This window comes from Manis pentadactyla, chromosome 6 (assembly GCF_030020395.1).
Source record: "Manis pentadactyla isolate mManPen7 chromosome 6, mManPen7.hap1, whole genome shotgun sequence".
Lineage (NCBI taxonomy): Eukaryota > Metazoa > Chordata > Mammalia > Pholidota > Manidae > Manis > Manis pentadactyla.
This window is the reverse complement of record NC_080024.1, coordinates 110,838,344-110,853,502: the sequence shown is the minus strand read 5'-3', so window position 1 is coordinate 110,853,502 and position 15,159 is coordinate 110,838,344. Positions and strand designations below refer to the sequence as shown.

At 42.8% G+C, this 15,159-nt stretch overlaps 1 protein-coding gene across 7 annotated transcripts in view; it reads left to right on the top strand.

Annotated features, from left to right (window-relative positions):
* Nucleotides 1–14,635, top strand: part of PTPRM (protein tyrosine phosphatase receptor type M) — an 895,627-nt gene extending 880,992 nt beyond the window's left edge. For all 7 annotated transcript variants that reach the window (XM_036880717.2, XM_057504052.1, XM_057504051.1 and 4 more), the window contains one exon: nt 13,889–14,635. In XM_036880717.2, coding sequence (XP_036736612.2) covers nt 13,889–13,942 — 54 coding nt within the window. In that variant the 3' untranslated portion in view covers nt 13,943–14,635. The remainder of the gene's footprint in view (nt 1–13,888) is intronic.
* Nucleotides 14,636–15,159: the final 524 nt, after the last annotated feature.

The following is a 15,159-nucleotide window of genomic DNA, read 5'->3' as shown; positions in this document are numbered from 1 at the left end:
CGCCCTCCCAGACTGGCAGTAACAAACATCACAGGGGAATCGACTTATTTTCAAAAGTGCAATGTAATTGCTTTGCTTGTGAGGATTTTCCTCCTGCTTCCTCTCTTTCTTTGCTTTTTCACAAGGAGACTTTATCTCAACACATTTGAAATGTGGAAATAATTGAAGCTCGCAGGTGAACATCCTTATTAATTTCCATACCTGGCAGTGTCTTCCACGTGGCTAAGCACTTAGTCTTCACAGAGAAGATGGACCCATAGTATGTGAAATGCCAGATTTTCAAATTATGTATTTTATAAATAGCTTAATCACCTAATATTTATCAAAGCTGTGAATTTTAGTTTGACATACAGAACATTGCATTTAATTTTGGTGGCCATGTCTGAGAAAAGGATTAATGAAGCTGAGAAACAAAGGACTCTGTGCAATTATTTTCTTAGAGTATTTCAGGAAACCTCTTCGTGTGGAGCTGTTGAGATGCCAGCCACTGTGACTCAAGAATAGTAGAATCACTTAAAGGAGGAAACTTTTAGATTAGATTTTTGTACTTCTCTGTTTGGGGAGGATGGATCCGAGGGAAACAACAGGACTAATCTGAAGGTTGGGAGAAGGGTGTGGGGTAGGGAGAGCGGGGAGGAGATGGCTGATGTGTTCCCAGGTCCACAGCACCACAGCAGTGGATTAATATTTATAATATAATAAAGGGTTAAAGACAGAGTCACGATTCAAGCTACAGCTGAGGAAGTAGCCGTGGTCTGCAGACATTACAGCAGTGCCCTGGGCTGGGTAACGGTAGTGTCTGAGGACAGCCGACTCCTGGGATGCACCCAAGTCCCACTCATCGTAAGTCACTCTCCAGGACCATCTGCTTCCCCAGATACCTGTCTCATACTTGAAGAGCTGATCTGTTTCCAAGGAGCCTGGAGCTGCCCAGGGAAGGTAGAGGGTGAGGGGGCATCTGTTTGGCCAGGTGCAGACTCTCAAAACCATCAGCAGTGATCACACTGGCTTCTGAGGAAAAGGGATTGTGCCCCCCAAACTGCTGCCCTCCCCCACCCTAGGGGAAGTCCATGAATGCCCAAATTCTTATCTCAGCTCTGCTACTAATTCAAGTTTAATGACCTCAGACAAGTTAACTTGGCCATTTAAGTCTCATTGGGCAAGTCACTTAACTTCCCTGAGCCTGCATTGTGTAAAGTAGAGATAATATTGGCTTATTGAGGTGATCCCATGGGACTATATATGTGAGAGTTTGGGGAGCAGCAAAGGTAAGAAAGGTGTTTCTTAACTGTGTAGGGCGTGGCATAGCCAGCACACCACCCAAGACAGCATTGGATGAGGACCAAGAGGCAGCCACTGGCAGCTCATGACTGCCTGGCACCTGTTAAGTGCCAGGCACCTCCAAGTGCCTCTCACGTGGCCCCGAATTTCATGTGGATGGCCTGGAAGCCTGACTGGTCTGTTCCATGCTTGGGCTTCACGAGAACAGTCCCTCCCAGAGGCAATCCACTATTTCACTCCCTGGGACCCACCCTGAAGGTTAAATATTTCTACCACCGTGGAATTCTCAGAACTTCTGGGTTGGGGGCAGTTGAGAAAGGGCAGTTGGGCAGACAGAGGTAGCCTGAGTTTAGGACAGATAAGGTTCACAGAAGATGGAAACAAATGCATACATTAAAATATTCTGACTGCGACTTCATTTGGCATTTAACCTCCCTGATTCAGGGACAGATGTGTAGCTACCAAATTTTTGTTGGTGCTTGGGCAAACCTAGCCTTGATGAACAAAAAAGTACCATTTCCCCCTCACTGAAGCCTGAATCAAACAGATCATTAGTAAAAGACCCGTCCAGGCCTTTCCTCTAATGGCTCTGGCTGCAGCTGTCATCACTTCATGAAGTTTATGAGCAGAAAGACGGGGGCTTTTTCAAATTAGTGGTGTAGACTGTGGGGTGCAGGTGATTGTTCATGCAGTGGATGGAGGTCTAGCTGGTTGGACCAGAAGGGAATTCTGATCCCAGCCCATGACTGTATAATAACTAGGCATCTCTGTAGTTGTATGTAATTCTAGTAGAGAAAAACAGGATCCTTGGATGTCCAAATTTCTTGAGGGTCAGTACCAGTTTTAAGATAAAGTCAATGGCTGGAAAATAAAGGAAACTTTTGCATTTCCTGAGAAAAATGTCTAATAAATTTGTCACAGTGACTGTTAGCAAAATAATAGATAATATCTAGTGACCTGAGAAAAAATGTCACAGTGCTCTTTTCAGTGGGTTTGAAGCTTCCTGAATTAAACAAGGGCTCTTGTGGTTTATTGGTTTCTTTTTGCTTGTAAGTACAATTTCTGTTACCTTTGTACTTTCACATGTGTTTGTTGTCTGAGGTAATTAATTCAGGTCAGGGTGTTAAAATTTGGTACAATTTTATTGGGCATAAAAGGCCATCTGAATCCCGAGTTTCTCCTAAGCACACAACATGCTAGCAGCTGAAAAACATAGAATGCTGAGTCTTCCAGGCCACATCTTCTTAGAATGATGGCATGTGTGCCAGAAAGGCCTGGAGTGCACTTTCATGCTGGTGGGAGGCGGGTGGGATGGGTGTGGGCCCAGCCTGGGCCCCACGGGATCTGCTCCCTCAGTGGCCACTTCCTCCTTCCAGCCTGCCTGCTTAGAGACCCCAGTGCCTGAGCTCCTTGGATGCTATTATAGTTTTGGGAAAATGGGCTGCTTCCCAAGCTCCCCTCTTCCTTGACTTTTGAAGTTTCTAGGTCTCTGTTTTTAATAAGAGATCTGTCCTTGCGGGAAGATCATGCCTAGAGGAACACCCCCTGGGAGATGATGAGACCTCCAGCCAGTTTGATAAGTTGATATCCATATATATGGGAGAATGGTGACCAAGATCAGGATAATTAACACATCCACTAGCTCATGTAGTTAGCATAATTAATTTGTGTGTGTGTGTGTGTGTGTGTGTGCGCATGCATGTGTGGAGAGAATTCTTAAGATCTCATCTTAGCCACTTTCAAGTGTACAATTCTATATTATTAATTATGGTCACCATGCTGTACATTAGATCCTCAGAACAAGTTCTTATAACTGAAAGTTTATACCCTTTGAGGAACATCACCCCATTCCCCCCACCCTGAAGCCCTAGCAACCATCATCTATTCTGTTTCTATGAAATTGGATTTCTTTTTAATGCGTGCTTTAAAAAATTCTGATCCCTGGGTCCACCCAAGAGACTCATTCAGTTGATCTGGAGCTGTGCTCCAGCGATGTCACAAGCATCCATGTAATTCTAATGTGCAGCCACGGTTAAGAAACTTAGTATCTAACCTAGGAGAGCTCTCAGGAGCTGCCTATTAGAATCACCTGGCTGGCCATCAGAAATGCCAACGCCCAAGCCACAGCACAGAGCCTGAGGAAGGTAGGCCCCACATGCTGCAGGTGTTAGCTCCACAGGATGAATTGACCTCTCCTCCCCTTCACGCTGGGTGCAGGGCCTGTCCAAGCCTGTCTTCCACCTCCATTTCTCCTGCTGGGAGCCAGACCTCCACCAGTACTTTCCCTCCTGAAATTAGGAGTGGGCCACCCAGACTCAGCTCCCCTGCCCTGTTAAAATAAGTACTAAAAATAATAGATAGGGATTAAAGATGTCAGTGTGAGAGGTGAGACAGAGGCATCCTCCTAAAACCACATATAATATGAAAATATAATGAATACAACTAATCCTGAAAGAGCAACGGGAAAGAAGGCTGTGCCAGACTGCATACACCTGGAGAAAAGAACAGACTTCACAGAACAGGGTAACATACCAAAGCCATGACCTGATGGGACCAAAGGCCTACTCTTCCCCCAGCTCACCAGCCGGAGGAAGAGAAACGAAGTGCGGAGGGAGTAGAGGCCTGAGACTGCTGAACACCCAGCCCTGGAGATCTGCTCTGGGAGCACAAACCTACATTGCATGGTGCTCTGGTGATTAGTGGGGTTAGAAAGCTAAGACAGGCAGAATACCTGGAGAGACTAAGATTCCAGCTGCTTGTGGAAAACAGGGATCCATAACTGGCTCCTCTGGGACAAAAGAAAGGCGGACACTCCAAGAGACTTCCTAACAGCGAGAGGGCTGCTACAGGGGCAAGGATAGCACAGAGCTTACTGCTCAAGAGAAAGCACAGATAGACAAAATTGTCCAGGTGCACTCTGCCCAGCAGGTTGGGAGCTTTCAGGAGCTACAGGTGCTCCATCCCCCTGACTGGATACGCAGCCCAAGGCCCACCACCGTGATATGCACCCTGCTGCGCCTTCATCCCAGCCAGCCTGCACCTGGCACACAAATCAGCAAACCCTGCCCTGGCATCAGGCCAGACAGAGGGAAGCCTCTCCTATAGAAGCTACAAATGCAAAGCATAGAGACTTATACCTGTGTGCTCTGCCCACTGGTTCAGGCAGTGGAGACAGGCATAGCAGCCGGGAAGCAGGAAAGAGCTCTTTCCTCCACCCAGGCACCAACATCCGACTGGCTTCAGGGGCTGAGCAGCTCTAGACAGTAGAGCTTCTGGGCACTAAAGGGTGCCACATACAAATATGAAACGCCAAAGGAACCTGGTTCAAAGCAAACTCCTACATACGCCAGAAGAAGAGTCAAATGAAACTAATTTCATGAATCATCCTGAAAGAGATTTCAAAATAAAATCAAAACATTCTCATGGAAATACAAAAAAATAACCAAGAATTCAGGAATGAATTCCAGTCAGAGATCCAATCATTATGGAACACAGTATCAGAAATGACAATACAATGGAAGGCTTTAAAAGAAGATTAGATATGGTGGAGGAGATGATAAATGAAATAGAAATTAGAGAAGAGGACTACAAAGAAACTGAGGCACAGAGAGAAAAAATGATCTCTAAGAACTAAAGAATATTGAGAGAAATGTGTGACCAATCCAAACAGAACAATATTCATATTATAGGGGTACCAGAAGAAGAAGAGAGAGAAAAAGGGATAGAACATGTCTTTGAGGAGGTAATTGCTGAAAACTTCCCCAATCTAGGGAAGGAGATAGTCTCTCAGGCCATGGAGGTGCACAGATCTCCCACCACAAGGGACGCAAAGAAGACAACACCAAGACATATAATAATTAAAATAGCAAAAATCAAGGTTAATGACAGACTATTAAAAGCAGCCAGAGAGAGAAATAAGATCACCTACAAAGGAAAACCCATAAGGCTATCATCAGACTTCTCAGCAGAAACCTTACAAGCCAGAAGAGAGTGGCATGATGTATTTAATGCAATGAAGCAGAAGGGCCTCGAACCAAGAATACTTTATCCAGCAAGATTATCATTTAAATTTGAAAGAGGGATTAAACAATTTCCAGTTAAGCAAAAGCTGAGAGAATTTACCCAACACAAACCATCTCTACAGTCTATTTTGGAGGAACTGCTATAGATAGAAGTGGTCCTAACATTTAATAGCTGTCACCAGAGGTAATAAAACCACAGTAAAGAAAGTAGAACAGTTAATTACTAAGCAAATGTAAAATTAAATTAACTATCCCCAAAGTCAGTCAAGGGAGAGACAAAGAGTATAGAATATGATATGTAATATATAAATAATAGAGGAGGAAGAACAAGGAGGAGAAAAAAGAACCCTTAGATTATGTTTGTAATAGCACACTAAGTGAGTTAAGTTATATTCTTGGATAGTAAGGAAGTTAACTTTCAACCTTTGGTAACCACGAATCTAAAACCTGCAATGGCAATAAGTACATACCTATCGATAATCACCATAAATGTAAATGGTCTGACTGCACCAATCAAAAGACATGGAGTCACTGAATATATAAAAAACAAGACCTATCTATATGCTGCCTACAAGAGACTCACTTTAAACCCAAAGACATTCACAGATTAAAAGTGAAGGGATGGGAAGAGATATTTCCTGCCGCTAATAGGGAGAAAAAAATCACAAGTTGCAGTACTTGTATCAGACAAAATAAACTTCAAAACAAAGAAAGTCACAAGAGACAAAGAAGGAAATTATATAATAATTAAGATGTTGATCCAACAAGAAGATATAACCATTATAAATATTTATGCTATGAACACAGGAGCACCTACATATGAAACAAATACTAATAGAATAAAAAGGGGATATAGAATGCAATGCATTCATTCTAGGAGACTTCAATACTCCACTCACTCTCAAGGACAGATCAACCAGAGTGAAGATAAGTAAGGACTCAGAGGCACTGAACAACACATTATAACAGATGGACCTAACAGACATCTACAGAACTCTACACTCAAAAGCAGCAGAATACACATTCTTCTCAAGGGAACATGGAACATTTTCAAGAATAGATCATATACTAGGCTACAAAAAGAGCCTCAGTAAATTCCAAAAGATTGAAATTGTACCAACCAGCTTCTCAGACCACAAAGGTATGAAACTAGAAATAAATTACACAAAGAAAACAAAAAGTCCCACAAACACATGGAGGCTTAACAACATGCTCCTAAATAACCAATGGATCAATGATCAAATAAAAACAGAGATCAAGCAATATATGGAGACAAATGACAACAATAATTCAACACCACAAAATCTGTGGGACACAGTGAAGGCCATGCTGAGAGGAAAGTATATTGCAATACAGGCCTACCTAAGGAAAGAAAAACAGTCCCATATAAACGGTCTAAACTCACAATTAACGAAACTAGAAAAAGAACAATAAATGAGGCCCAAAGTCAGCAGAAGGAGGGACAGAATAAAGATTAGAGCATAAATAAATAATATCCAGAAGAATAAAACAATAGAAAGAATCAATGAGAGCAAGACCTGGTTCTTTGAGAAAATAAACAAAATAGATAAGCCCCTAGCCAGACTTATCAAAAAAAAGAGAGTCTACCCACATAAACAGAATCAGAAATGATAAAGGAAAAATCACTACAGACACCACTGAAATACAAAGACATTAGAGAATACTATGAAAAATTATATGTTAATGAACTGGATAACCTAAAATGAATGGACAACTTCCTAGAAAAATATAACCTTCGAAGGCTGACCCAGAAAGAAACAGAAAATCTGAACAGACCATTTACCAGCAACAAAATTGAATTGGTAATCAAAAAACTACCTAAGAACAAAATCCCTGAACCAGATGGATTCACTGCTGAATTTTATCAAACATTTAGAGAAGACATAATACCCATTCTCCTTAAACTTTTCCAAAAAATAGAAGAGGAGGGAATACTTCCAAACTCATTCTATGAGGCCAGCACCACTCTAATACCAAAACCAGGCAAAGACACCACAAAAAAAGAAAACTGCAGACCAATATACCTGACGAACATAGATCCAAAAATACTCAACAAAATATTAGCACACCAAATTCCAAAATAGATCAAAAATCCACCATGATCAAGTAGGATTTATTCCAGGGATGCAAGGATTGTACAACATTCGAAAATCCATCAACATCATCCACCACATCAACAAAAAGAAGGATAAAAACCACCTGATCATCTCCATAGATGCCGAAAGAGCATTTGACAAAATTCAACATCCCTTCCTGATAAAAAGTCTCAAAAAAGGGGTATAGAGGGCAAGTACCTCAACATAATAAAGGCCATATATGACAAACCCACAGCCAGCATCATACTTAACAGGGAGAAGCTGGAAGCCTTTCCTTTTAAGATTGGGAACAAGACAAGGATGCCCACTCTCTCCACTTTATTCAACATAGTTCCAGAGGTCCTAGCCACGGCAATCAGACAACACAAAGAAATGAAGGGTGTCCAGATTGGTAAGGAAGAAGTTAAGCTGTCACTGTTTGCAGATGACATGATATTGTACATAAAAAACCCCAAAGAATCCACTCCAAAACTACTAGATCTAATATCTGAATTCAGCAAAGTTGCAGGATACAAAATTAATACAGAGCAATCTCTTGCACTCCTCTACACTAACAATGAACTAGCAGAAAGAGAAATCAGAAAAACAATTCCGTGCACAATTACATCAAAAAAATAAAATACCTAGGAATAAACCTAACCAAGGAAGTGGAAGACCTATATTCTGAAAACTACAAGACACTCATGAGAGAAATTAAAGAAGATACCAATAAATGGAAACACATCCTGTGCTCATGGGTAGGAAGACTTAATATTGTTAAAATGGCCATCCTGCCTAAAGCAATCTACAGATTCAATGCAATTCCTATCAAAATACCAACAACATTCTTCAACGAACTAGAGCAAATCATTCTAAAATTCATATGGAACTACAGAAGACCCAGAATAACCAAAGCAATCCTGAGATGGAATAATAAAGCTGGGGGGATGATACTGCCCAACTTCAAGCTCTACTACAAAGCCACAGTAATCAAGACAATTTGGTACTGGCATAAGAACAGAACAATAGACCAATAGAACAGACTAAAGAGCTCAGATATAAACTCAAGCATATATGGTCAATTAATATACAATAAAGGAGCTGTGGACATGCAATTGGGAAATGACAGCCTCTTCAACAACTGGTGTTGGCAAAACTGGACAATAACATGCAAGAGAATGAAACTGGGTTATTATCTAACTCCATACACAAAAGTAAACTCAAAATGGATGAAAGACCTGAATGTAAGTCATGAAACCATAAAACTCTTAGAAGACAATATAGGCAAAAATCTCCTGAATATAAACATGCGCACCTTCTTCCTGAATGCATTTCCTCGAGTATGGGAAACAAAAGCAAAAATGAACACATGGGAATACATCAAACTAAAAAGTTTCTGTATGGCAAAGAACACCATCAACAGAACAAAAAAGGCATCCAACAGCATGGGAGAATATATTTGTAAATGACATATCCGACATAACATTTAGATGTTATTTACTATAACATCCAAAATATATAAAGAACTCACATGCCTCAACACCCAAATAGCAAATAACCCAATTAAAAAATGGGTAGAGGATGTGAAGAGACAATTCTCCAAAGAAATTCAGATAGCCAACAGACACATGAAAAGATGCTCCACATCACTAATCATCAGGGAAATGCAAATTAAAACCACAATGAGAATATCACCTCCCACTAGTTAGGATGGCCTAAAGACTAAGAACAACAAATACTGGCAAGGATGTGGAGAAAGGGGAACCCTCCTACACTGCTGGTGGGAATGTAAGCTAGTTCAACCATTGTGGAAAGCAATATTGAAGTTCCTCAAAAAACTAAAAATAGAAATACCATTTGAAGCAGGAATCTCACTCATTGGAATTTACCCAAGGAATACAAGTTCTCAGATTTAAAAAGACATATGCACCCCTATGTTTATTGCAGCACTATTTACAGTAGGCAAGATATGGAAGCAACCTAAGTGTCCATGAGTAGATGAATGGATAAAGAGGATGTGGTACATATACACAATGGAATACTATTCAGCCATAAAAAGAAATCCTACCATTTGCAACAACATGGATGAAGCTGGAGGATATTATGCTCAGTGAAATAAGCCAGGCAGAGAAAGACAAGTACCAAATGATTTCCCTCATTTGTGGAGTATAAAAATGAAGCAAAACTGAAGGAACAATACAGCAGCAGACCCACAGACTCCAGGAAGGGACTAGCAGTTACCAAAGGGGAGGAGTGTGAGAGGGTGGGTGGTGAGGGAAGGAGAAGGGGATTGAGGTGTATTATGTTTAGTACACATGGTGTGCAGTGGGGAGCATCACGGGGCAGACAGTGTAGCACAGAGAAGGCAAACAGTAACTCTGTGGCATCTTACTACACTGATGGACAGTGACTGCAATGGGGTATGGGTGGGGACTTGATAATGTGTGTGAATGTAGTAACCATATTGGTTTTCATGTGAAACCTTCATAAGAGTGTATATCAATAATACTTTAATTAAAAAAATACTAAAAATAATATTCTGTACCAGGTACTCCCTACAAAAATGGCCTGCGGTGTGGGGCCTACAGTTCTTCCTGTTGGGTAGACAACGCAATGATTCTACTAACTCTTGTGTATAAAGTCTTCCTCTAGAGCTCTACCTGTGAACTGGGTGTAACTTACAGGCTATTTGAAAGGCAGGGTGTGTGTGTGTGTGTGTGTAGTGTGTGTATGAATGTGTATATGCTTGGATGTGTGGGTGTGTATATGTGGGGGGGTGCACAGGGGTGTGTGTGTGTGTGTGTGTGTGTGTGTGTGTGTGTGTGTGTTGGAGTGGAGGGTGTAGGATGCAGGTGTGGAGTCACAGAGGCACGATGTTGGCTCTCTCTGGAGACCCCGGGTGGCATTCCCCTTCCCCTGGGCCTGGCCCTGACACTCAGCCAGTGTGGCCTGCTCCCCTGGAATTCTCTTGACCTCCTGCACATTAAGGAAGTCATCTCCGTTCCTGCCCAGTGCCATCCCCCACCCAGACTCATCTCCTTGAGTCAGACACTGCACTCCTCAGCATCAGCACAGCTCCTGGCTCCTAGGAGGGACCCAGGAAACATTTGCTGAGGGTCTCTCCATTTCCTTTCTGCACCTGGACCCCCATCTGTCCTGAACTGAGATGTAGAGGAAAGTCATCTGTCTGTTGTCAGAATTACACAGCTGTCATCAGTGGTGTCCTTAGCACAGCGGCTGATGACCCAGCTGGAAGCATTGAACCCAGTGGTCCACCACGATTATTGGCACATGGGAACCACCTCCTCCTCCAAGCAGGGGCATCGGGCAGAAGTATTTTTCCCAGACTGAGTATCTATCAGGAGAGGATCCAGATGAAATTGGGTATCTTGTCTTAGTTTCAAAAGCAGATGCATCCAGGAGGGAGAGAAGCTTTGCCCAGGTGAGCTGGGCACATTGTTCTTGAATCTTCCCAGGCAGGAGACATGGGTATATGATGTGTCCAGACTGACGGAGGGCCCCCAGCACTCAGACAGCAGTGTGTGCTGACAGAGGCACGGCTCGAGCCCTCCCGCAGAGCCCCCCAGAGCCTCCTGCTAGTCTTGTGGCCTGTAATGCCCTCACTGAGCACACAGGAGCTTTTAAAGCTTACCAGCACCTTTAGATGCCTTTGCAGATTGCATTTTCTCCCTCATCACGGGAACAAGAGGTGTGGTCTGGAGTGAAGCCGGGGAGAGGGACAACCTGTCACCCAGGTTATTGTCCTGCCCAAGGATGAACCTGCTCAGTCACTTCCTCATGCCCGAAGCCAGCTGACATCACCCAGATTGGGAGACTTTGGAATCAAGGCATAAATGTTGTTTTTCCCTGAAGCACAGGGATGGCTCCGGTGGCGTGATTATACTGTTCAAAAGCAAGTGAACTGAGAGAAGAAACTGCAGGAGACAGGCCTGTACCTGTGATCAAATGCAATCAGTTTCCAGTGTAGGAAGACTTCAGGCATTTCCCAAGGAGCTTGAGGAAGGGATGTGACAATTTATGGTCTTCCTTCTCATGCCTCCTATTTTTCTGATTCAGAAACCAGTCATCACAGAATCTGTTGGAATTGGCAGCTTGCTTAGGAGGGATAAGATAAGAGAGAATTATTTTCAAAATTACAGTCATACTTACAATAGGACAACTTCAGTGACTTCCAATACAGGAGCCCCTCAGCAGCAGAGCCTGAAATCCCTTCAGTGTTTCCTAGGCTGTTGTAGTCTGAGGCCCTCCAAATGCATGCTCATATGCGAGAAGGATGGTTCATAGTAGGCACTGGAATTAATTGCACAACTAGGTTTGTACAAAATCACATTTATGCAAAGGATATGGATCTCTAAGATTTCCCTGGGGAAAAAATTGTCCCTGTGATTCACAAAAGCAGGAGAAATGATTTGAGCACTTCATAGCCAATATGTCAACCTGGTGATCTGATACTGTGGCCTTTCATAATTTAGAAATTTGAACTATTTCTTTTAAATATTCTGAAGATAGAAGTATCAAATTCTAGATAGAATGTGAATCAGAAAGTCTTTGTGAAGACACATTTTCAGATCTCTTGGGTATATACCTAGTAGTGGAATTGCTGGGCTGTAAGGTAACTCTCTGTTTAACCTTTCGAGGAACTTCCAGATAGTTTTTCAAAGTGGCTGCATCCTTTTCCATTTCCATCAGCAGTGTATAAGGGTTTCAGTTTCTCCACATCCTCACCAACACCGTCTTACTTCAGCCATCCTGGTGGTTGTGGCCACAGTTGATGTTTGATCTTGGGGCACCTCCGGTGGATTGAGATGATCAGTTCGCTCTGTCTTCCTCTCCAGGTTGTAAGTCTCTGGAGGCTGCATTCTGAAATCTGCTTTCTCTAGCCTTAAAGCTTATCGGGTTGAATCAAATGCTACTTGTTCTGTTTTGTCATTGTTTATATATATGACCAGTATTTGACACCCCCAACTGTGTGTCCAATTCTGAGCTGAGGACTGGTGTATTATACCAGAGGGGTAAACCACGGCCCTTTTGTTCAAATAAACAGGTTGGACTAGTGGAGCAATTAGAGAACAAAATGTAGGTGAAGAAAAGAAAATGGCAGTGACCAATTAGGAGGCATATATCCAAAACATGGACATTTATTTTTAGTTTATTTGGCAGACTCAGAAATAAGAGATCCATTTCCTTGGTTGTGGCCACTGTGCTGGGTAATGAAATGAGCCAGTGGTGTTGACTCTCACAGCTGGTGAAAGCTTGTCTCTGACTAAGGTGGGAAAAGAGCCTTATAGGTACCGAGCCCTCTCTCCCAGATGCTGGGCTGCTGCCAGATGGCAGATGAAAGCATCCTCAACCCATTCCTTTGCTTGATTCAAGGCCACACTCAGAAGTGTGTCCATCAGCACACCACATAAACACAAGTGCAGAATGCCCTTTTCTACCACCTGAGATCCCACCTGGGCCAGGACCTCACCTGAGGCTTGCTTAGGCCAAGGCCTATGATCTGAGAAAGGTGTGCTCAAGAAAAATTAATTCTCCTGCCTAATTAAGAACTGGCATGTCATTTCCAGAGGGCATCAAACATTTCCCCTGTTTCCTTATCCTGTTGCCTCAACCTGGAACATGTATTTTAACCCAGTTAGGATGACCATATACTTTATCATTCAAATTGGGATGTTTTCAAGAAGAAAGAGGAAGCTACCAGTGATGTCACTGGGATAACAGGCATGGATCAGGACAGTCCTGGACATGCCAAGCAACATAACCCCCTACCCCAGCTCTGTGCATTCTCTCCCCTCTGCTACCTCTGTGCATCTCTTCCCTAAGATGTCCTTCTGTCTCTTCCACGTTGGGGGGGCCATTCAGGAGCCCTGCTCACCTCTGCCTCACGTGCCATCATGGGGTTACCCATCTCATCCTCCTCATTGGACCATGGACTTCTCAATATCAGGGACCAGGCCAAGGTGCTTGGTACTTAAGAGGCACTTAATAAATTCTCATAAATGGAGGTAATCCTGCTGACTGAAAGTCAAAAGTAAAGCGGAGCCAGGAATGAAGCCACATTTATTTGTTCAGGGCCTTATGGGAGCAAGTCCTGAAGGCATTTCCTCCAGCCCTCATTATCTTTCCTTCTACCTCTTGATTGTCCCATACTGTGTGCTCACAATGTTGATGTACAGGTGAACATATATGTGTGGACAAACATATAAGTGTTTCAGTTGTCTAGCAATTCCAGGAATTCTACTGAGCATGGATATCAAAATACGTTTCATCAGGCCTTGTGGGGAGCATCTAAGATTACCAAGGCGTTTGTGGTTCAGAACCATGACTTTCTGATTCATTTCTAACTCAAATCCTTCTCAGTGTGATTCCTTCCAATTAAAATCCTATCCTGGCATAATTGCTCTAATAAGAGAAGCAGTTATCTCGGAGATATCACAGAGCTGACATTTTGTCCCATCTTTTTTCCAGGATCAGTACAAGTTCTGCTACGAGGTGGCCCTGGAATACTTGAATTCTGGCTGATGGCATAAACATGTCTGCAGACAAGCCCATTCATCCCACAAAGCCAAGACGTTCCATGGTATTTGTGTAGATGAGATGAACACTTCTCAATATGCTTATTTTGCTTTGCATAATTGGCTCTTTTTAAGAGCCAAGTAAAGTATTTATAAAACTGCTTGCACTGCCCAATTCCAGTAATGCTGCTGCCTGATGGAAACGCACACACAGCATACAGTCGTCAAATACTGTACTCTAGGCATCAGCTTCGTAGAGCAGCGTAGACATCTGGTAAACTGAAGAGCACAATTATATTCTTATGAAGGAATTTGTACCTTTGGGGTATTATTCTGTGGCCCGTGAACCTTTGTTATTGTTACAGCTGAGTGTACATTTTTGTTCTGTGGAGAATGCTACCTGGCATTATGATAATATATTATTTTAGTTAATATTTGTATTTTAACATGTTGCATAATATAAGCTTATCTACCTTTCCAAGACTAACAGATAAACATATAATGAACAAAGATATGTTGTACGAGTTGTTGTTTCTATCAGATTTGTATTGTTTCCAAGGGAAAAGCTTGGGAAGAATTCAGTTCAGAAATACCAAGCTCCACAACCAGATTCACAGAGCCAAAGCTTTTCTGTTTGTTTATATTGTAAATATTTTTGATTTCATCAAATTATTTATTCATTAAAAGAAATTTTTGTGAAGCACCGTGAGTGACAATCATTTTTACTAAGCCCTGGAAATGATTTTACTGTGTGATGTTACCTTGTGTGAATTCTCAACTCAATAAATTAAGACTGGTGACCAGTCGTGGCGTATTCCTGGTGTCCCGGTGCCCAGAGGGAGGGGCAGCTCCCGTCACTCGGGGCCATTGGCAGAGACATGGTGCCTGGGGTCTGCTGGCCTGGAGCAGGTACAGCAGGGTCTTTGAGAACTTCTGCTAATGAGAATTCTGGGCCCATCCTGGGAGCCTCCCCTGGTGCTGAGGAAACACAAGCCAAGAGACCCTGGGAGAGTAAATTACCTCCTGGTGGGAAGACCAGTAGAGAGCGCTGGGCCGGGTGCCAGGACAGCGGTTTTCTGACTGAGAGCAACCTCTTCCCTTCTCTGCTTCACCTCAGTCAGTGGAGGAAATATTTGTCCTCTCCAGGCCTTACTCGAGCCTGAAGCTTGTTGAGAGAACACTTTGTAGAAGGTCATAGCATCAGAGCTCAGTCTTTCTGAGGTT